Source organism: Tympanuchus pallidicinctus, unplaced genomic scaffold (assembly GCF_026119805.1).
Source record: "Tympanuchus pallidicinctus isolate F22 unplaced genomic scaffold, pur_lepc_1.0 scaffold16, whole genome shotgun sequence".
Taxonomy (NCBI): Eukaryota; Metazoa; Chordata; class Aves; order Galliformes; family Phasianidae; genus Tympanuchus; species Tympanuchus pallidicinctus.
Window position 1 is genome coordinate 12,695,729 of NW_026294679.1, and position 23,058 is coordinate 12,718,786.

Sequence of the window (23,058 nt, forward strand, 5' to 3'; positions counted from 1 at the left end):
AACAAAAACCACACACAGAAAAGATCTTCCTCCCTTAGACACCTGTGCAACTAGAAGTTTATGACCAGTAGCACCACAACAAACAAAAGTGACTTTAAGAAGCAACGAGCCCTTTATTTCTCCTAACCCTTAAAAAAAAAAAAAAAAGAAAAAGAAAAAAGAAAAAAGTAAAATTAAATCTCTAGAGTTAGCCTAGGCTGCAAGAAGAGGAATTCCATTTGAAGAGAGCACTTGCAGGGGTTTGTGGGGCCATACAGCGTCTGAGACGAGGAATGCACGGCACTGAGAAGTCAGGTCAGGTCCAGCAGTCGCCTCATTGCTTATTACTCTCCCAGACAGAGTTCAGCCTCTCCGCCTACATCCAATTCCATTCATTACTCCAGAACTCTTCTCCTCCCCACGCTCAGCCCTCAGTTAAGTTCTCCCCACGTACAGATATAAAGCACCAGTTTGCATGGTGATGGAAAACGCACTTGTGCCACAACCCCCAACACATACTGGCCCAGCCAGATATCCTGAGCTCAATGCACAAACCCTACACAGGCTAGATGCAATTTCCACCATTTAAAAAAAAAAAAAAAAGGTGAATCCAAGGTCAAAAAAGAAGCCTTCATCTGAAAAAACCAGTCACTTTCCTAGCTGGGGGTGGGTAGGCCTTGATCCTTCTACCACTAAAAGAGAAATGTCAGAAGAGACAATTGCATGCTGGCTCGGCCCACACCATCAGTAAACTGCTGTAGTTACTCCTGGAACAGACACTCTGCTCCTCCATGCACGTCAACAGTTTTTGCAGGAAAAGGGCAAGGACAAAACACGTTGAAGAGAAGGACTGTTTGTGGATGATGGGGGTCTGAGTTTGTTGTTCCTTTGGGAGCGGGTTGTTTGTTTTGGGGTGGAGAGGGGGTGGGGGGTTACTGCTAATAGATGTACTGTTCATCCAGCCTGCCTTCATCATATAACAATTCTCAACCAATCTAATTTTAACCTGTATTAGAAGCTCACTTATTCCATACATTTCTACTTATTTAAAATAGAAGCAAGATGTGGGACAGAACATAAGAAGGCCACAAGAAGGGAGATGTGAAAGTTGAACTGATACGTTCCTTTGCCAATTCCATGGCAGCAGAGACCAACTGCAATGACTTTCAGTGTTGGTCAGAGATGGGTGCTTCCCTGAGCCAAGAAGGAAGTCAAACTGAGGCCAATGATGGAATCCAATGCCGACATATAATTTAATCTGCTTCCTCAACAGCAGCTCCAGGAATACACCAGCAAGGGTGAGAAGCAGCACCATCAGCACACTAGAGCAGTTCTCAAATATTAGAAAGCTAAGAAGGGCATCATTATATAAATTTAATCATAGGATAATGATAAAAAAATAATAACGATTCTTTTCTCCCCTACAAGATCTATGTGCAAATCTACCAATTTCTCCATAGTGACCTGAGAGAATCAAATCACCACACATCTACACTGAGTGGTTGACTTAATCAAGTACCTTCCACTTCAGCAACTGGATTGAGCATTCAGAGATTAACAAGACTAACCCAGCTCACAAAGGTGATGTTGTGGAGGGACCACAATCCAAAGACAGTGAATAACTTGACCTTTCTTAGTATACCACACCACAAAACACCAGCTGGTATTCAATACATGCTTAAATGTTCTTTGAAATGCAGCGTTCAAGTTCTCACAGAAAAGTTCCAGCAGTGAAGTTCCAGTCTGCAGGAGGCTGACTCACTGAGGAAGGACTTTTACTAGGAGCAGTACCGTGCTGCATCAGAGTGCAACTGAAGTGCAGCCCATCCTAGAAGGACGACACACAACAAAGTGAACACTGTGATGTAAAAATTGAGTGACATTTAAGCAAAACACTCTTAAAACCCAAGCAATGTTCAAAGTCCATCATTTTATCATCTGTGCTAAGGGTGACTATTATAAACAGTCTATAAAGCCACATGACCTGGAACACACACGGCTATCTGTTTTCACTAGCAAATTAATCCAAAAAGCACTCTATTGGGATGCCAAACCATGTGGCACAATATATGACCTAAGCTAATGCGTGCATCCAACTGCATGTGCTCCTGGTGGAAGTTTCCTTTAGAATGTCTTTGTTTCAGTATGAAAGGGAAGCTGAACATTTGTCACAGCATGAGAGAGAGTTCCAGTATAAAAGTCATCACAATCAACCCACTATAAAAGAATTTTCATTTCTCCCTTCCTACTTCACCCTACCCTTAAGTATTTTGCTCAAATTATGGATTTCCTCTCTTTCTTGGCAGAGTTACCAGAAGAAATACAATACTCCTTCTGGAGCCCGCTTCCCAGCTGCTGAAGTGAGAGACTGGGACTATCCTTCCCCAGCACCACTGACCTCACCTCAGGCACCATGGCACTTACTGGCCTGGATCCCCAAAAATCAGCAAAAGAAGGAATCACTCAGCCATAGACAAAGCATGTCTCCTTCTAAAGCTTCACTTCCAGCAGCTTTTGCCTTCAATGATCCCCTCCCCAGCCAAACTCTTTTGCCACAAGAAATGGCATTTCTGCAATAGCAAGAGTTTCTGAGTTCTGCATCTCGGCGAGATTCCCACTGGCCGGCTACAATTTCAGCATGTGCCAAAACAACGGTGCCTGCAACAACAAATACCACGTTACAGAAGGTAACACCAATATGTCATACTGTATATTTTCCCAGCTGCATGGGGCATCCTAACCCACTGAAGTCCTTTCCATTTCGTTACATTTTCAATGCTGAAGAGGTCATCTGGAAATACAAGTCTGCAAAGATCCACAGCAGAGACTGAATCTCTTCTATAGAGAAAATCTGTTGTCTGCATAAAAGCCATCACCAGGCTGCCTCTAGCCTGACTGAAAGGGTCATACAGAGGAACAAATAGGTCATAGTGGCTAAGCCTCCCTTTCAACCTTGGCCCTGTGGCAGAGATGGTTAACACAGGGACCAACTGCACTTATTTGTGTAATCGGGACACACCTGTTGAGTGGCAGAGTCTCAGTGCATTTGCAAGTCATGGGCCACCAACAGACAGCCAAGAGGGAAAAGCTATTTATGTCAGGAGCTCCTGTTGCTGTCCTCAAGAAGTTGGCATGCTTTCAGTACGGCTCTTCCAGTAAAAAATTCCACCTGAATTCCTTTAGCACATGGCCCGTTTGTAGCTTACAGCCAGGTTCAGTCTGTCTTCTGCACTCGACCCCTTCCTATGTGACGTGGGTTCAAACAACACCAAGATTGAACTACCAACTTCTCTTGCTGCTCCTTGCCTTCGGTGGTGCCACTAAGCTACCTTGGTCAGACATTAGCAAGCAATGCAAGCAGGCTGCACGGCCCCACAGATCCTCAAAACCACCCAGCTGCAGGAAGAAGCTGGAGACTCTAATCAGAATCGAGTTCCTGTACACACAGCAAAGACGACCATCCTCAGAGAGATTCCCAAAAAACACCACCTATCATCACCCGATCTGAAGCAGATCACCCCCATCAGATCCCTCCTCCTTCACTGATGGTCTCGCAACCTGCAATGGGAGTTCAGATAGAAACTCCAGGCAGGATTTTGCTGCTCTCAAGGAGCTATGGAGTCTGTCTGGAGCTGATATCTAGGCTGCTTTAAAAATAAATAAATAAAAATGAATAGCCCAGGAAGATCTGAGCAAACCCACAGCTGCTCAATAGTTGTCATGTATTCCAAATTGAAAGAGTGGACTGTCAGGGCAACGTTTGTACATAATGAAATAGCACACAGCTTTTCACTCATGCAAGTTACAGGAATAACAGCAATAGACACAGCGTACATTTCCGAAGCCCTGAACTCGATAAAATTCTGCTGCTGCTTTGAAGCTTGTGAAGATTGTAAAGGGAGGGGACACAGGCTCCTTACAATTTCCCATTCCCACATCAAGAAATTGTTTTACTAAGTGTGCCATTCTGGCTGCCCAGAAGAAATAGTTTAAGACAGTAAGAATGTAACAAGAGTTCCTGAAACGCACCAACTTTTCCAGCGCAAAGCAATAGCTGTGTGCCCTCTTCCAGGCTTTAGCTGTTATTGCAGTAGCCTCCCCAGAACGTTCCCCTCTGCATCGTCTGCACCAGCTCATCGCCTACTTCAGTTGTGACTTAAAGCTGGCAGAACAGCTTTTAAAAGATGAAGGAAACTGAAGGAGCTTTCCACGCTGCTTCACACCCCCTCCCCCCAGCACTGAAGGCAGAGGTCTCCGATGATTGCTGCAGTTTGCATTTGGATTTGACTTACATAGATTGGCCATTTCCTGCTCCTGCAGGTGTATATATTTATCCAAGATCTGGAGAAAACACTGCTTTTATTAAGTCACATAAATGCTCACACTAGTTTTTAAATACTCAAAGAAAATAAAGTCACCCACTAATTAATCTATTTTTCTGGACTGGAGAAGATCCCACAGTGCCAGTGGGCAAGGCAGGATGGGAGATGGGGGAGAGAAAACAGGCAGCAGAACGTTTCTGTATTTTGACAACAGCTATTAATGTATTACAAAGAGCACACTGTCAAGCTATTTAGGTTGCAACTTTTAACTTGCCCTTTAAAATTCCTTTGTAACAAAGAGGAAATAAGTTTAGCCCAGCTGCAACATTATTCCTTTCTTTCAGGCTTTAAATAAAGAACCACCTTGCAATGAGCTCTCTGGCTCTCCAATTTCTCCAGTCCAAGGTGGTCCAGAAGGCAGGCACTGGCTGAAGGCTCACAGCACCCTCTTCTATTTCTGGCTCTGACACTGACCTGCTGCACAGAGGGCAGCTTGGTTCACATCTCTGTGCCTTGCTGCCCTCCCAGCCCTTGTTTACTCTGTCTATTTAGGCAGCAAGCTCTTCAGGGCAGAGACTGCTCTTGCTGCGCCTGTACAACAGCTGGCAAAACAGACACAGGCTACCAGACACAACTGTAAAATCACTATACTCACCAGAAACCCCAGAGGCCTTGCGCTACTGCTCAGCTATGGTTTAGCTGCAAAAAGAATTATTAAGCCATATTCTTCTGTGAAACGTTGCCATGCATTTCTGGAAGAAAAATGCTCCATTCACCTTACGTCATAAAGACGGGTCTTGACTCCTGCCTGAGCAGCTCCTGTGACTGAGTGGAGCAAAACTCCTCTGTGCAGGGACTATCTTCTTACCATGCCCACAACAAGGCCTTATTGCAGTACAGGTCTACACATAAAATTAACATGACTGCGCAGAGCAAAAGGCAGCCTGACATAGAGACAGGCGCCAAGAACCGCATGCAGCCCAAGACTTCCAAAACGGTAACACAATATTCTAGTAAGCATTTACTTACTACGGATTCAAAGAAGAAAAAGTATGTTTTTAACACCAAGAACGTACTTAAGAACCTTTCCAAGTCAGGCCCTGCTGTCCCTAATATACACTCACTCATCTGATGCAGATCTAGTGGTTCCCCTGCTGAGGAACGAAGATGATGGAAACATGGCACCAGGCAAACTTCGTTCTTCTTTGTGTGCGCATGATTGAAACAACACCTAAATACTCCACTGCACACACAGCTCCTCATTAGCTGAATCTATCAGAAAGGGCAAACAGGAGAGGCTTGTCAATGATGTGAAAATGCTTTTCAACATAACAACTCATGCCTAGGATTAAGTTCATATCTTCTTTTGACAACATTAGCCAATCAACTGAACGCTGTTTAAGCCTGAGTATATGTGCCCAAATAAAAATAGCTGGTAGAAGTGGATAGCCAAGATGGCAAGAGGGTAACTTTAAAAGTTAAGTCAAATTGTTTTAGGTACTACATTTTTTCTTTCCCTTGCTGCTCTACAGCTAGGGTTTTGCAATCAGTTTCTAATTAATATTCTCTCTTCTCTAATTGGGCATGAAAAATTTGTATAAGCAAGCTCACTGTGTGAACATTTGTTCCACATACAAGCTAAAGCCTGTTCCCTCAGATCTTCTTGTTACAATTACCTGAAGATATACCTAACAGAAACAACATTTTAAAGAAACGGTGTCATTTTCAAGTTAATCAGCCTTTAAAAAATGGGAAAGTGGAGGAGGGGGGATAAGTTTCACAGCTATCTTACACTCTAAGCTCAAATTTATCTCTATTTACAAAGCATTAACAGATGGCTTATCAAAAGCCATTTAACAGCAGAAATGATCAAACTAGTTCTGAGATGTTTTTTTGTTTTAAGCAGTAAGAACTCCCTAGACTAGTTTTTAACTTATGCCAGCCTCTCAGGGACCATCAGTCTAAGATCTAATGTTAGAACCATGCACGTTATTTCATTAAGTACATTTACCACAAACGGTTCCAGCCTTTGCTTTCTCAATTGCAGACAGAATTGCACAAATACTTCTTGAAAGTAAAAAACAGTGTTCACTTCATGCAATGCTATCCAGAACGTGCAACAGAAGCCCCAGCCCTCAAGCAAGCCAAGCATGACATACTCGAGGTTGACTCCATATGATTAAGAAAGCACAGTTGTCAAGAAGGTCCAACTACCATCATCTTCACCATCATTCTATTTACTAATGATATTCTAGCTCAAATTTAATCTCCAATGAGCAACCTACCAGTTTCTTACCCAGAATTACCATCAGGAAGAAAGGCAATGTGCCTAGAAGCTTACCTAACTCTCCTCCCCAGCTTGTATTGCCTGGTCAAATAAAGTATAACCTTTCTCCTCAAATCTTCACCCTTCAACTGCAATAAGAGCAACACTGGAGATTGCTCTTGATCTTGGAGACACGCGTGAGGCACAGGCAATATAAAAAAGACATGGCTATTTAAAACCCTCAAGCTGCTACACAGGCTATTAAACTCTTCATCAAGCACAAACTTCATAACTGTACCACAACCCAACACGTGCATTCACTGTGATTCTTTTGGAGCTGTACACATACCCAGACCCCTCCACACACCAAAGTACGCTCTTGTCTTTTATCTGTTGCCAGAACTGTCAAACTCACTGGAGCAAGACTCTTGAAACTGCCCCCAGATGCTGGATGTCCACACAGGGAATACAAGCGTTTGGCTTTCAGGTATTGCCCAAAAGAACTGGCACAGTGTCTACTTCAAAGAACTGAAGATTGCATGAGTCTTTCATGAAGTTAAAAGTAACAACAGGATTCATTCTCTGGGATATCTCTCAGATCCTTCGTGACCAGACTGTAGTTCCACAGTGCATTGCTGGTGATCAAACTCCCTTGGACCAAGGCAGCACCAACCAATGCTAAAAGCAGTGCTCCGTACTAGAGTTTAAAGACAATTTGCAAGTAGGGCTCAGCACAAAAGCACACCCTAGAATAACTAACAAAACAAAACAAAAAACTAACCAAAGCAACTCTGTGTTCCCACAGTGAGTCTAACGGCACTGAAATCCCTGGGAGCTCATGACACATAAGTACCCTTCCCTTCACTTAAACCCTCTGACCTAACAGACTTCTTCTGTAGCTGTTTATAGACCCACATTCCTCTGCAGGGGGAAGTGGTGGTCCTTACATGTGCTGCACCTGCTCTGCTGTACACCTGATCCCTCCAGCAACCGAAGCAGCATAGTATCACCTTATTCTTAATGAAAAATACAGAACTTCATTTCCTCAGGAGACAAAATCATATATCATGGTGGATGGAGTCCTACGCACAGCCATTCTGCAGCACTTACTCCTGCTTGCCTCCTAGGGAACTGTGGTTAACTTTCCAAGTCCGGTCTTTGGCTGCAGCGTCCCTTGGCTGCAGGCCTAAATCTACAAAAACTGAACGGGTTAAAATCCTGGCCTGAAAACCCAACAGAGATTTTCAGCACCACTGAAGTCCTGCTCCAAAGAGCAAGGGCCACAGCTGCTTCTCTCCGCCTGTATTACTGACAAGATAGCACTATGAGACATTGAAACAGGTCTCAGACATCCTTTATGATAAATGTCAACAAAGTTCTGGACCTCAGGCTGGCAGCTATAGGGAAACACAGGAAGGGATTCATAGATCCTTAAGCACATGGACTCCCTTTTGGGATCCCTGAGGTAGCAAGGGAAGCCCACGAGGTGTGGATGCCTCCGAGTGGCTTTCTGCACGCCAGCAAAGGGGAGAGAGGAAACACAACCTGTGGGTTCTTACCAAGTGCCATCAAGGCCCAAAGCCCAAAAGCACCTCCAGAAAGATGCTGGTGCCACACAGAGCAAAGCTACCAAGCCTTGCACTTCTAATAGCACATCTAGGCTCATTCTCCAGGCCTTTCCTCAGCTGCCAGTTCAGATTCTGCTCCCTCTCAGCTACTTTTCCAAGGTCTTTGAGGCCTCGGCAGCCACAGGCAAGGCAGTGCGGCTCAGGAGCTGTGAGGGAGAGCCCACCTCCCCCGGCTCAGAGCTCTCGAGCTCAGACACTGCTTTGTGCAGGGGGGGGCCTCCGGGGAGCCGAGCTCATCTGGAGAGGCCCTTGAGCTCCAGTACCTGCGGGCCGCTCCTGCCGGACCTGGTGCTTAGCGAGCCCTCGCCACGCTCTCGCGGCAGCAGGAAGCGCTGCCCCCCACACGGCAGCCCTGCCGGCGCATCCAGGCCCAGAACCCGCCGCCGCTTGCAGTCCCTCCCCTGGCAGGGCGGCCCCGCCGCTTCCCCCGCGCTCGCCGCCCCTCTCGGAGCAGCGACGGCGCAGCCGCGCTTCGAGAATAGCGCCCCTCTTCCCTCCGCCCCCTTACGGCAGCGGGGAGCCCCCCTTAGCGACTACGCCAGGAGCGCAGCACGCCCCTTAGCAACCAGCTAGGCCGCGGCATCCCCGGCCTTTCCTAGTCGCCGCGGCCGCCTCCCCCCCGCCCTTCCACCGCGGAGGCCGAGCTTACAGGTCGGTGCCGAGCTGGGTGAAGCCGGAATTGAGGCACCCGCGGGCTATGCGCTTCCAGAGGAGATCGCGGCTACTGAGGAAGCGCAGGCGGCGGCAGACCTGGCTCAGGCGGCCCAAGGCCTGCACGTCCAGGTAGGAGCAGATGAGGAGCAGCAGCTCCTCGGGTAAGGCCCAGAGCGGGGAGGAGGGGGAGAAGGAGGAAGGGCAGGAGGGGGGGGAGGCGGCCCGGGATCCCCCCTCCGCCCGGGGGGATCGGGGGCTGCTCTTCCTCCCCATGGAGCAGCAGCTCCTGCCCCTCCTCCCCGGGAGCCGGAGCTGCTGCTGCCCGGGGGAGGCCAAGCCATGGACGGGGGCAGCCGCTCCCCAGTCACATGGGGCAGGAGCCGCTGCCTGTCACTGCCCCCCTCCGGGGGAGGAGGCGGCGGCGGGCGGGGGGGGAACAATTAGGAAATTAATTCATTAACGGGAAGTACCGGGGATACCCCCACCTCGATCCGCCACGAAACAGCCCCCCCGGCCCATGCATAGGTTATTATTCTTCGTAGCTGAGATTAATAACATCACCTTATCGACGCATTCGTTAATAACGTGAATAATTAACGGCCAGAATGGTGATCGTGAGTAACCGGAGCATCTGCTCCACCACCTGGCTGGGCGCTGCACTCCTGCAAAGGAAGGTGAACAGCAGGGTGGTTACTGCTCATTAATTACCCTTGAGCAGAGTCAGGAGTTCTTGTCACCCACCAGATGACAGCAGGGGTCGTCTGGTGTTACACTGCAGTTCTGGACTCCTAGATTCCCTGAGCCATTTAAAGTAAAGGGTCTTCCTTATGAAAGAAAGGCCCCTGCTGCAGAGGATTTAAGGCTGGCTGGTCTCTCAGACTATTTGGTACCATCTATTCCATGGAGCAGGGCGTGAAAAAGTGCTCACGCTTCGTACATGTATGTGCATACATGTATGTGCATTGCTGCAAAGAACGGTTCATAATAACTGAGTCATTGTTGCCATCCACAGGAGCCTGGAGTACTGACAACACAGGAGGATCCTGGTCCAAAATGGCAAAGTAGCCCTCCACAGACAGTGGAGCAGGAAAATATGAGTACAGTGTTGTTTTATTCTTTCTTACAGTATTTTCCACTCTACAGAAGCCTGAAATGCTCAAGGAAACTTCTGCCTCAGAATTAAAAAATATATGAATTATGAAAAGTAAATCATCTACCTAGAATTCTTTGTATAGACATCATTTACCAACCTCAAATTGCAGGTCCTTTTGCACTGTAGAACTGGAAAATAAATTTCAGCATTTAATGAGGTTACCATAGCAGACAGGCCTTTTAGACTTACTTGCATCCTGTTCCAGGAGGTCATCTCATCTGTTTAATCTCAAGCACTCAAATATTCATTTATCTAAATCAGCTCTGGAGGCCTTGTATTTGAAAGGTTCAAAACTGCCAGCTGAGGAGCTGTCTGGTCCACTTACACTGAGTTTCAATGCACCCTGGAAGTCAAGGAGATTCTAAAGGATCAGAAGACAGCAAATATTTTATCAACGTTTATAATGAGTGAATCAGATGGCCAGAGCAATTAAAAATTTCAGCACCTCAGATTAAGTTCAGATAAAATAACAGCACATCTGGTACAGGACTGAAGCGGCCAGTTGAAAGGGAGGCAATATAACAAACGTTACTTAACAAAAGATTATGGAGAATTGATGTGAATTCTGTGTCTCTTTGATGACATTAATCTTAAACATGTAACTATAATCAGCTCTTTTGTAATAGACTTTGGCAGTCTGAAACATTAAATTTATTAAAAGCTGACTGACTCCTCTGTCGTAAATTGTTATTATAAAGAGAAGTTTATTATCAAGTTGGTCTTTCTCTGGTAGGATTCCACAGAGACAGCATATGGATCCTACATTTTTGGATGTTTTTATTAGTGACCTGAAAAAAAATCTGAAGTCATTATTAGCAAAGTCTTTAGAAGGCATAAAGCCTCGGGGAAGAGGCCACTGGTGCTTATGGCTGCGTAACCTTATGTTATGTTTAGGCATAATCAACTCATACGTATTTCAATCAAGTCAAATGTAAAGTCTCACATCCAGGAACAAAGAATGTAGGTCACACTGAAAGGATGTAACTCTATCCTGCAAAGCTGCAATTCCGTAAAGACTTCATTAAGATGAATAATCATCTAAACGTGAGCTCTTTCTGCAGTGCAAAGGGCTGGGAAACAAACAAGAGCCAGGAGGTTGTTTCACTTCTGGTTTTGACTCTGTTGTGACGGCTTTGGAAATAATTTGTCCAGCCAACATTTCAAAAAGGATGTTGAAAAACTAGTGGATTTTCTAAGAAGAGCAGTAAGAAGGATTGCAGGGCTGTCAAACATGTTTTATAGTGAGAACCAAAGTGCTCAGTCTGTTCAGCTTTCTAAAGAGGGTAAGGTGTGAGGGGATCATACCTTGTGGGCACTGAAACAGGAAATAAAATCTGGTGATACCAGGATCTTCAGTTTAGCAGACAGAGTGATAAGATCACTTAACAGAAAGTGATGGGAAACATATTTATAAATATATTTTTGTTGGGAAGCTATTTTAAACAATATCAGAATTTTTCCCCCTTGAGCAAGACTGACTAGCCTACAGCAACTAAATCTTTAAGCCAGGAATTGATCTAGCGACTCCTAACTTGGTATATCAGATCAGTCAGAGGGGCCCCTACTTGTTTTAGGCTCTGTTAATATGCAAGTGCTTCATCTGCCACGTCTGACATCTCCTTGCACATTATGACACCCTTATCCCAATGTGCAGGAGCCTTGTTTGTGCCCGAGTCCTTCACCAAGGTGCACGTTGGAAGGGGACTGTTCAAAGTGCCACGTGCAGTGTAGCATGTAGCAATGGCAGATCCAAAATACTGAGAAGTACATACACAAAATAGGGTCTGACTTAGCGCTCTCCAGTTTGTGTCCCAAGATATAAGTAACTGTGGAAGATTTGGCTAAGATGAAATATGTTTACAAGCAGTGATCATACAGAAGGTCAAATAGCATCCCAATAGGTGTCACAAAAAATGTTACGAAGAAACCAATGATATGTTGCTCTTAAAAGTAATATTGTTTTGTAGTGTGGATAGTTGCCTTACAACAGTAATTTAGCCCAAACACTGTGATCTGTTACTTTCTTTCTCTGCAAGAGGAACAGACCTACAAGCACATACGCTGCTCAGATGTGGTTTCAGCAGATGTGACTGCTGTGGAGCTGTCAGTGCTGCTCATCGAAGGCTGAGATGGCCCTTGTCTTCTCAGCAGAGCTGAACAAAGTGCATAGGTAGCTGTCTGCAAGAGCAAGAAGCAAAGAAGTTTTGGGAGCATTTCTAAAACGGTACGTGTAACGTGATTATTTCCATACAATGGTCATACTCTAATAATGAAGTCAGTGCAGGTGCCCAGTGCAGGATAAGTCAATAAATAACACAGCCTTCACAAATCTTACAAAGATTCCGGTCCTTTCATGGCTCATGACCTCCCTGCACCTCTAGAAAATAGTGTGTGGTTCCGTGCTGAAGCAGCAGATCATTCCAGCATCATAGCTTGCAGGATTTGTAAACTGAAAACGAGGGCTGACACCTGTAAAGCTTATGCTTCAACAGTGCAAGTCAATGAAATCCAGCTCGGAAGAAATTCCATTTCAATACCTGCCTGTCTTTTCTTCTTTTTTTCTTTCTTCTTTTCCTGTCTTCAAGGGGTTTTATTCTTCTTTGCAGTGCCCTCAAATACACCTTTCCAGCTAAAGACACAATCATGTGGACAGCTCTTTGTTTTGTTTTTCCTTCCAACCAATGCTTTTGTGTATTTCTGAAACTTAAGACACCTCCTCTGCTACTACAGTACTTATCTGTAACACCATCGCTTTGAGGGATTAAAGCAGGTTACTTGTTACACACTTAGATCAAGAGTTATCTGAGTAGAAAGTCTATCCCGTTCAGGTTGGCGGAATCCGTTTTTGATCTTGAGTTGTTTTGATTTTCTCTGAGAGCAAGTAACATGTTATTTTAACTTCTGAATAAGGTGTGCTACCTGACTGTGTCTCTTCTGTTTGGCAGAAAGGATTAGAAACCTCCACGGAACTTGCACTCTATTAAAGCAGAGTGCTCGCCATTGAGAACCGAGGAGCTGAATTGTTTTCAGATTATATGTGTGTGTGTGTCTTTCCCACATCAAAGACTTTGATGGAAGCTGTTCACGCTATTGTCAGGAATGCAGGGATTGGCACAAAGGTGATTAGCAGAATTGCTTTTCTGCAGTAGAAGCACAAAAAAATATCAAAGGATTAAAGAGGATAAAATTAAAAGGTTATGCTGAATTTAAGAGTGAATTTTCTTCTTTTTTTCCCCCGGTTTATACGTATCGATTTGGTTTTACCTATAAAAAGGCTGCCAGAAGAAATCAGAACTAGAAACTATTTGGTATGAGTTCTGTAAAAGGACGAGGAAAAATCTTCCCTTAACAATAATCCCAACAGACCCTATGCTGTGTAGTTCCAAACCACAGCTACAGGGAGCTCTCAGTGAGAGCGAAGGGCGCGCAGCCAGCAGCCATCCCTACGAGGTACTCAGCAGCCGCAGGACCGGGACCTTTATTCGTAGCCATGCTGAAAATTATGAAAACAAACAATTCCATAAATCAGTTTGTCAGCGGTGATGCTGTGTGTTTACTTTTCTCACTGCACTCTGCTGACAGAGATACTAAACCAAGGGGGTCGCTCTCATTATCCACTTACCAGGCACATGCAACGCTTTTGTATTTTCATCAGCAGCCAAGCCGCTTCGATGGCTTGAAAAATAAGACAATGAGAATAGACTGTCAAATATTTTCGTGTATCAAATTCAACAGTTGACTGTTATGGAAGTTCTCTTCAATTGCAGTGCAGCTAAAAAAAAAAAGTATCACCTCCCCAAGCCAGCAGAATTGCGTCATTTTAGACTCTGTTGTTCATTTGATTTTGAACAGTCTTCTATCAGCTTTTTCTAAGTACCAACCCTACACCTATTTCTTGTCATTGCATTTTGAGTTTGGTTTGTTTGTTTTGCCAGTCTGCTATTTTCTGAAAGTCACCCGGATTATTTTATTTGTTTTTAACCTCATTTATCAAAGTATTATCTGAAGCATCTGTTCGGAAAATGTTCATTTTAACTGTTTTCCCAACAATGACCTTCTTCCTACCCCTGAGGCCACATCAAGTTGTCACTCACCAGACAGCTGTGGAATTTGGAATCATTCCTTTTAAATGCTTTACAATTCCAAATGGTAGATTTGTAGTGGCACAATATGATTGCCACAAAGATCTTTAAATTTCCCAATCCTCCCGGCTTCAAAGGCTGGACCGTCCTTGATCTCCTGAAGGAATGCTTTTGAATCTTGTGCTTTTATAGGGGCTACCTATGAAGATATTTTAGGGGCTTTTTCCTTTCATACTTAGAGTCTAAAGAACTAAACATCCAAATTCCCGTTGGCTTCTTTGAGAGTAAGAACAAGACTTACAACTAGCAATTTTCAACTCAGTTTTCATTAATTCCACGGGTCGTTCCAAAACATTTTGGAGTGTTCAGTGAGCAGTCTAAGAGTAACCTTGCTCTAACAGTGGCAATGGCACTGTTTTATTCTGCATGTTCCTTCCACCTATGTGGCTTGACCCAGACCCTGTCCATGGGTAAGTCTGGTGGTATCCCAGCTCTTTGTGCCCATGGTCACAGAGGGGTCCCTTGGAGGGTGTTCTGCTACCGTACCTGAAGCTTTGCTTATGGAGTAAGATAAGGTATGTGGGTGAACCTAATCCTACAAGCAGCTTTGGGTCTGCCTGGAGCAGACAACCAAGACAGAGTCTAATTACTTGCAACAATTACAAATTTGCAGAATTACAGGATGCGACCTCTGCTGTGGCCTCAGACCCTCAGATCCCATTGTAAGCAGCAACCAAGGCACTGCTGTAAGTTTGGGTATCCAATATTGCTAATGCTGACAATTTCCAAACAGTCCACAGCCTAACCTCAGGTTTTGTGACAACAAACTGCAGGAGCAACTAATTACTAACCCAGTTTATGGGTCAGGGAACAGGCTTAGATCCTCATTTACACAGGTTTCTTATGATCATGTAAGCCCTACCTCTCCACCACTATTTTTGTTTGTTTATTTAGATCAGTTTAAAAAAAAATCCCACATCCCAAAATAGAGAATGTTTTCCTTTGGAACAGGAAGAAAACACACTTGATGGCTATAACATCTGCTGGACCATGCGTGGATGGTGGTGGGCACCTCACACAGCCCTGTGACAAGCACATGTGCGTACAGCGTGTCAGATTATAAATCCAAGAATAAAGAGTCATGAAAACCTCCCTTCTCCAGCCCACCTGCCACGAAAGCGGGCCTTTCACTGAAAACGAGGATTGGGAAAGAAAATGCCGACATTCCTGGGATTCTAGTCCAAATCTCTGCCTCCGATAGAGGAGGGCTGTCAATGGAACACACACCGATTCACTGTCCCTATCCCATCAGGACACACAAGCCACCCTGTGCACAGTAACGTTTGCATTCATCACTGGCTTGATCTGAAATTCTGCGGAATTCTCAAACATTTTACTTTTGTGTTGTGTTCGTGCCTGGCAAAATATGGGCTGAAGGTTCCAGCAGGATGATCTTGCTGCTCGACAGCCCCACCAGGGTGCAAACCTTTCTGCTCTCAGAATGGAGGAAAGGAGAAGCCATATGCACTGCGGATCAGCTCTGCCAGGATCACCTGAGTGCCACAAGCGACAAATTTGGTCCTATTCTTTCAAATGAGTAGGAGAGGCTCTCAGCATGAGCCTCCAGCGGGAGCCATGCAGACCTGTGCTGCCGTGTGCCTATTTTGCACCACTCATCTGCACCCAGCAGGTGCCTGCAGTGCAGGTGTGAGCGCAAGCTCAGACAAAGATTCAAATACCAGAGCCTTTCAGCCTGAACCTGACACTGCCACTTTAAAACCAGAGACGCTGACATCAAAGTTTTCCACTCCCCAGAAGGAATGGACTATTTTCACCCTTCCAAATGATGTCTCTCATCTCTCTCCCTTTCCTACAGCCCCGTCTCTCTCTCTCACACACTTTTTCTAATGCCATCCCTCCCTCTCCACTTCAAACCATGGGAAAAACCCAGGAAAAGAAGCCTGCCGACTCAGGGAGCGTTTCGATGCATTGTGTTTTCCAGCTAGACCTGAACAGACTGAAATCAATTCAGCTCCCGCTCGCTCGCACTCTCCCTCCCTCTCCCATGTCCCTTTTTGTTTCTGCCTTAAGAAAGCCCGGTTTGGTTGTACCCATCCCCATAGCAATCAAGTGACCGGCGGGTTTTATTGCTTGTAAAAACACCGTATCTTTTTCATGGGAGTCGGGTTCTCCTTTGGGTTGCAATGCCCAGTGAGCAGTGGCAACAGCCTGCCGAATCTTTGATCAATTCTCACGTATCCATCTGAAGTACCCTTAGTAGACCCGTCAGAAGAAAGGAGCTCGGTAATTAGTATTTTAAGATAGTATATCAGCCTCTTGTTGTATTGCTGGCGTGGGGTTTGTTTTAACAGAAGTGCGCAGAAATACCCGTATCTGACCCAAATGGCTACGTGCTCTACGAAATACACATTATTAAAGCAGAAGTCCAGCTGCTGCTGCATTAATATCCTCTGATTTTTATGTGCTCCTACCTTTTGGAAGGTTTCGGTTTTCATCCTGAAATTTTCCAGGCTTGCTCCCAACGCCGAGGTTATAACGGCAGGATGGGAACCAGAGCAGAATGCAAGGAGGTTCTCTGGAAACTTGACGAGGCGAGATCCAGCTGAGCAGAGCCAGCGGGACCAGCAGCAGGGCGAAGTGACGTGGAAACAACCAGGGTGACCATGTCACTTACATTTCCATCAACCACCTGCTGACAAAGGGACAGAATTAAGGTGTGTGTACAGCCTGGCTTAGTTATGCCCCCCGACCTTTGGAATAGTTATGCAGTTAATATTCCCTTAACATCATTTTTTTTCTTTCCCTGAGTTATGCAAAGTCTCAGAGTCAGAGGAGAGGTTGCTATAAACAACACAACAAAATTACACAGTTTTGCATCAAAACAGATTACCCAAGACATCGTCCACATGGCCTATCCATAGCTTCCGTAATACAGAAAGCCCTTCAACCAAGGCTGACCCCAGAACAGAGATGCCCCACATCTAGAATCAGATTTTACTCACGGAGATCATCCAGATGGTCATGGCATGGACCCGTATCATCGAATCACAGGATGGCTCACACTGGAAGGGACCTTAAAGCCCATCCAGTTCCAATCCCAGTGGTGGGCTGGGTGTCACTCACCAGATCAAGGCCCAGGGCCCCATCCAATCTGGTCTTGAGCACCTTCAGGGATAGGGCACCCACAATTGTCTGGGAATGCCAAGTGCTTCTTCTCAACCCCAGTTGGCTCCAGTTGACCACAAAATGGTGGAAGGAGGGGGTCTCAATGTGCTTTAATGATCAAAGCCAGCACTGGAGATACCTGCTCTCAGCAAGGCGCTCCATTTGGGCAGTGCCATCCATCACCCAGACCTAGGTTGGGTTTGGTTCTCCATATAAGAAGTGGGTACCTGCAGGTTCCAGTTGGAACAATTCTAAATAAATTACTATTTTCAGCCAGCTGCACAGCTGTTCAGAGCTGTGTTTCAGGAGAATAAGTGATTAATTATGACCCATCTTTTGTGCAGTGCAGACTTTTCGGTAAAGGAATGGAAGAGCTCAAGCGTTCGGGTCAGCAGTAATTTCGTTTGGCTTATACACATCACTATGGAGTGAGGATGTGGATGTGCCTATAAATAGTCTGTGTATTTAATAAGCAATGCAATGTGTAAACACAATTTGCCAATTACTTTTTCTATAAATGAATATGTGCCAAGCAGCATATGTTATAAGAATGACAAAATGTGATGATTTTTTCTGACTATTCCAACTGCTTATTTTATGTAATGCAAGGTTAGAATCCAAATATAGGCTGCTTCCTACACTTGTAGGTGCTGGAACTGCCCAGTATCTCCTGTTGCCTTATTCCACAGTTGCTGAACTTTCCTAGCCTGCAAATAATTGCCATGATTGAATGCAAATGGCATCTCTTGGGACTCCTGCAATAGGTTCTGCAAGAATGCAGCTCCCCTGGAAGCAGCCAAGAGGGATCCACTTCCCTGCACATCTTAAAGCATTATTTGGGGAAACCTCTTTCTTTCCATCAAAACTCTGTAACGTCCCTGTGAACCATTGGAAGAGGATTGTAAAGAGCGTATGGACTCCAAGAAGAAAAAAAAAAAGAAATATAACAAGAGAACTGGGCTGAATAAAGACATTTTCCAGCTCCTATAATCAGATGGACAAGAGCAGCAATCTGAACTTTGTATGGAGGCATAAAGGCAGCAGATGAACACTGCATTAGAAAGGCAGAGAACTACAGTGAGAAAGCAGAGAGATGGTGCTGAGACACTTTCGGAGGGGGGTGAGATGATTCGTTGGGCCAAGTGACCTTTTCCCATCCAGCAATTTCTTCTGTCCCAGTGCAGAATGACAATGGGATCCCAATGGCAGCTCAATCTGACATCCACGTCTGTACCCAAACAGCTCCAACGCAGCCACATGGTGCTGCCGCGGCCATGGGATGCAATGAAACGAGCCAGACCCAAGATTCCAACTTGCCCTCTTTTCTGCTGTTGTTGTTATTGCTGTTTGTTTCCATTCACCCCCTTTTATTCCCCATTTTTTTCTGTCTTGACTCTGATGGGGGCTCTTTTTGTGCCAAACAAGCCCTTCTGATCTCTTTGAAAGCCCAGCTCATGTCATTCTTCCAGATCATCATTGTATGACATGTTTTTATATCAGGCTGACAAAGGAGCTATTTGATCAGGGGGTATGGTGTGTGATTGTAAGAAATTCAGCTAGCCGGTGGCAACCATTGTTCCCCAAAGCGGCTCCCTGACCCCATTCTATTCAAGGAAAAACTCCCTTGGAGTGGCCTCTATTCATTGAGTAACACCAGTCCACAGTCTCACTCCAGGAGTATGCTCAATTCAGAGGTGTGTCACCGATATTGCCCATCAACCAGCCCTTAACTCTTTCATCAGCATTAGGTTTCCAACACAACAGCTGTTATCGTAGGGTGAGCTGGGGGGGGGGGGAGGAGAGGGGGGGAGAGAGGCTGCGATGCATTCCAGCTCACTGAAGCTCTCCTTATCTTGGAGAAATTTAACCTTCCTTTCAAAAGTTGCCTTGGAAGATGTCCGGCTGCTGCTTAGAGCACAGCCTGAACTGTCTGCCTTCCCATCCCCATGCCCAGAATTAACCTAGTTTGTTATCCAGCTTCTCAACTTGGATGTTAGGAAGAATTCCTCAGAAAGCATGATGAGGCACTGCACAGGCTGCCCAGGGAGGTGGTGGGGTCACTGTCCCTGGACGTGCCCAAGAAAAGGGTAAATGTGGCACTGAGGGATGTGATTAGTGGGCAGTATTGCTTGCAGGTGGATCAGATGATCTTAGAGGTTTTTTCCAGTCTTAATGATTCTATGATTCTAAAAGAAGTGCCTTGGCTTGGCCAGGCTGGCTCATGCTAACAGGAGGTTTTGCGTTGATTTAAATGATGTTTGGATATGAGCTAAAACGATCGGTGACTCTCCCGTATTCCAGCGGCATCCTCTTTCCTCTCCTAGATACCTTTGTGCCCATGGGAGCACCCATGGCATCAGAGCTGAAGGTGCTCCTGTTCCTCAACCGGAGCCCTCTGTGCACTAACACAGAGCCTCAAAATCCCAGGGAAATCAGTTCAAATGCTCCCATTTGGCTAAAAAAAACCATGGATCAGGAACAGTACATCCATGAAGCATGGTTCTGATGTATCTTTCCGTGCAGAACGTTTCCCCGTGAAACAAACAAGTCCAACAATTCTTGCAGGCCATCCATCCCTTGGCTTGGTCTCAGCATCCCTCCTCCTGCAGTACACGTCCTACCCAGGCTCGGTACCACCTTGATAGCGCCTATCTCAGGCCTGGATTTGTTAATAAACTCGGGCTCCCTCTGCTGGGATAGAGCACACAATACTGGGGGGGTCTGCAGGCACAGGTTGCTTCCTTGCTGGATTTTTATCCAGCTGGTTCAATAGTCGTTGAGAGGAAGGCTGCATTTGTCTCCTCTGGGTGATAAGGATGAAATAAAGTTTGCACTGCAACATCCTTCATGCATGCTCCAAAACCTCTGGGAAATCTGCATTAAGCTTCCAGGGACCTGCAAACTTGACATCACCTCTGTTATAACTTTTTGCACAAAGCTCAGATGCCCACAACAGTTCCAGCAAAGTGGGGAAACCATCTTCTCCTGCTGCCTAGGAACACGCTGTGTAGTGAGACCCAGCTGTGTGCACAGTCAGCATCACAAAGAACTGCGTTAACTGCGGGCATAAATCGAGCAAAGGGATCTGGAGGTGAATCTCAAGGAAAAGAAGGTCCAGGAAAGAGTGAAACCTGATAGGAAAGAGGTGCAAACCCAGTTCTTGAGCAGAGCAGGCAAAGCTGCAGAGAAGATCTTCAGGGAGACATTCCCAGTGGGTCTGGGACTCACCCTCGTCTACTGCCTATGAATTCAACATGCTACATTATCTCTGTGACCTTTAATCCACCCCTGGTTACTGCAGAGAATGTTACTGCATCAACATTTTTTTCCAAACAAAAAACTGCAGCGTAGCTCAAATTAAATGCATTTCCTCAGCAAAGCTACTGCCCCCATCGCTCACTGCTGTGCTTCCTGCCCCGAGCTCGCTGCCGAGGTTACACAGGCTGAGCTGATGCTCTGGTTTCAAGGAAGGTCACAGATTTCCTCAGCAGCTCAATACAGGCTGAATAACTCAAGCAGACCTGTTGCTGTCCATGACAGCTCGCTGCAGTAATTGGGGCACTCGGGTTGCAGCTCGTGCACTGTGCTGTTCTGCAGCATCCTGGTGTTCTTCCTGCTGCCTCCAGTCTTAAATAGGATTTTGAAGAATTTTAGAGTATTGCCACAGAACACCCTTTGAAATAGCAGCAGCTAATGGCTTCAGGGTTTCTGCTTCCATCAGGATGTTATAGAGCAAGCAGCAGTATGAGGAGGATTCTGCAGATGAGCTCTCCATAGCAGGTTGCAGACTCTCCTCTTGCTCTCGTCTGCATGGGTGAGTGAGTGCTCTTTGGACCTCCTGGGGCTGTTTGCATCAGGGTCCCCTGCCAGCATCCAGTGACAGCAGTAGCATCCCATGTAAAAAGGCCAGCAAGGGAGTACACCTGGTACAAACAGCACTCAGGGCTCTGCCAGACTGCAGAGCAGATTCTGACCTTGGCCGTCGGTGCCCCACCTGCTTCCACATGTCCCTGAGCTCCCATCTCCAGAATTCTCCCACACAGTACAGGCGGTGGGCAGAAGAAATGCCACATCCTCACCATGCATAAGGTGATCGTGTGTCACAGTGCTGCCTTTCATCCAAAATCCCAGCTCATGGACCATCACAGCTAGAGGGAAAGCCCCGCTGTGATTCCCTCCTGCAGGTTTCAGCATCCCATTGCTCCACAGGATGCCACATCCCTCCATGATGACAGCAAAGCTCTGGAGCTCAGCCTTGCACCAGGCACTGCACATCTCTGCTTGGTGACACGAGGTGCTGGAGACAGCCATCAGGCACAAGTAATCCCCTGTGCTGATGTCAAGTGCATGGTAAAGGCACGGCTCTGTGCAGGGAGGTGGTGAAACACTCCGCTCCTTGAGGTGAACAAGTGGGAGCAAAGTGCCTGGATCCTGCCATGGGGGCTGCAAGGGCTCAGCACCTATCAGCCACCACCACTATTAGGGATGCTCTTTTGCCATCTAGCAGTAATGATCAGGAAGGAGGTTTTCTTACAGCTAGCTGTGTGGGGATTGCAGAGGGATGCAGGTCAGCACTGGGTGCTGCATGTATTGCAACTGCCCAGTCGTGCCCTCCCTGTCCTTCAGTCTCTGCCAGGGCAGTGCTGTGGGACAGCAAGCAGCTCCCCAAGCAGTCTCTACCCTAACCCTGCATGAATGCCTCTGTGCTCACTGCTGTCTCCACTTGGTGTAAGAGAACTGCATGCATGGCCACTGGGGATAATGAGGTGCAACAAACCTCTTCTCTTGTCTGAACTAACCCAGAGCAAGTCTACTGAAGCCAGAAGAATGACTGCAAGTTTACCCTATCACAACAGAGAGCAAAAATAACTCTGATTTCAGGCCAGCTGGACATTCGAATGTCAGAGACGGAGCCCTCCTGAGCAATTGCAAGGCTCAGCTCTTCAGAACTCATTCCACAAACAGAGCCACCTCTGCTTTGGAGTTGCGCTGCAGCCTTTGTACGGAGGACAGAAGCCTGCAACCATGCCCTTACTGCACTTCCACGCCAAGGATTCAATGAGGGAGATTGTCCCGTGGGTGTCACTGCATCACTGCCCTCACAGCATCCCCAGCACAGCCAGGGGTGGGCTCCATCACTGGGTGCTATAGCCAGTGTGCTCAGGCTCCACAGGAGATGCTGACAGACGGGAAAGCTGAAAGAAACAGCTGCAGTGTACAGAAATACCTGGAAAACCTGCCTTGGTGAAGTGGGATGGCACTATGAACTGAAAGGGTGAATGCAAGACCAGGCGCCAGGAGGTGAAGTGACACAGTTTCAAGTGAGAAATACCAAATAATACTGAAATATGGCAACTACAGGAAATCTTTCTTTCGTTGCCCTTGGCTTTCGCTCAGAAGGCACTGAGCAGGATCCCCTTGTCCAGGTGTTGCTGGAGGTTTGGACCGGACAGTCAGAGCGATCCCTGCGAATTTAAAGCTTGTACAGAGCAGGTTCCTTCCAGCCGGGATGTGGGACAAGGTCCAGCATGCAGTCCAAGTTATAGAATTGGATGTGAGGTTTAGCAAAGGATCACTTTTGCGGCTTTGTACCTCATTTATAGCTCAGATTATAGCATATAGGCATCAGTTCTCCACTGGACCACCTCCTTGGCCTCTTGTAGAGGAGGAGTCAGGATGCAGGACTTGAGCAGAGGAGCCCTTGTAAATCCTGCACTGCTTCTCCTATACTGGATCCTCTGCTGAGTGCTTGGCTCAGGCACGCTGGCTGCTGAAAGCAGAGCCAGCC

General features: G+C 46.3%; 1 protein-coding gene and 1 long non-coding RNA gene across 2 annotated transcripts in view; one reads left to right on the top strand and one right to left on the bottom strand.

Annotated features, from left to right (window-relative positions):
• The window catches only part of FBXW4 (F-box and WD repeat domain containing 4), a 59,000-nt gene extending 49,802 nt beyond the window's left edge, over positions 1-9,198 (bottom strand). The window contains exon 1 of the mRNA XM_052676698.1: positions 8,845-9,198. Coding sequence (XP_052532658.1) covers positions 8,845-9,122 — 278 coding nt within the window. The 5' untranslated portion in view covers positions 9,123-9,198. The remainder of the gene's footprint in view (positions 1-8,844) is intronic.
• On the top strand, positions 8,857-13,206 carry LOC128077479 (uncharacterized). The gene is made up of 3 exons (XR_008205023.1): positions 8,857-8,978; positions 9,862-12,226; positions 12,948-13,206. It is a non-coding gene; the product is annotated as an uncharacterized LOC128077479 (long non-coding RNA).
• The last annotated feature ends 9,852 nt before the right edge of the window (positions 13,207-23,058 follow it).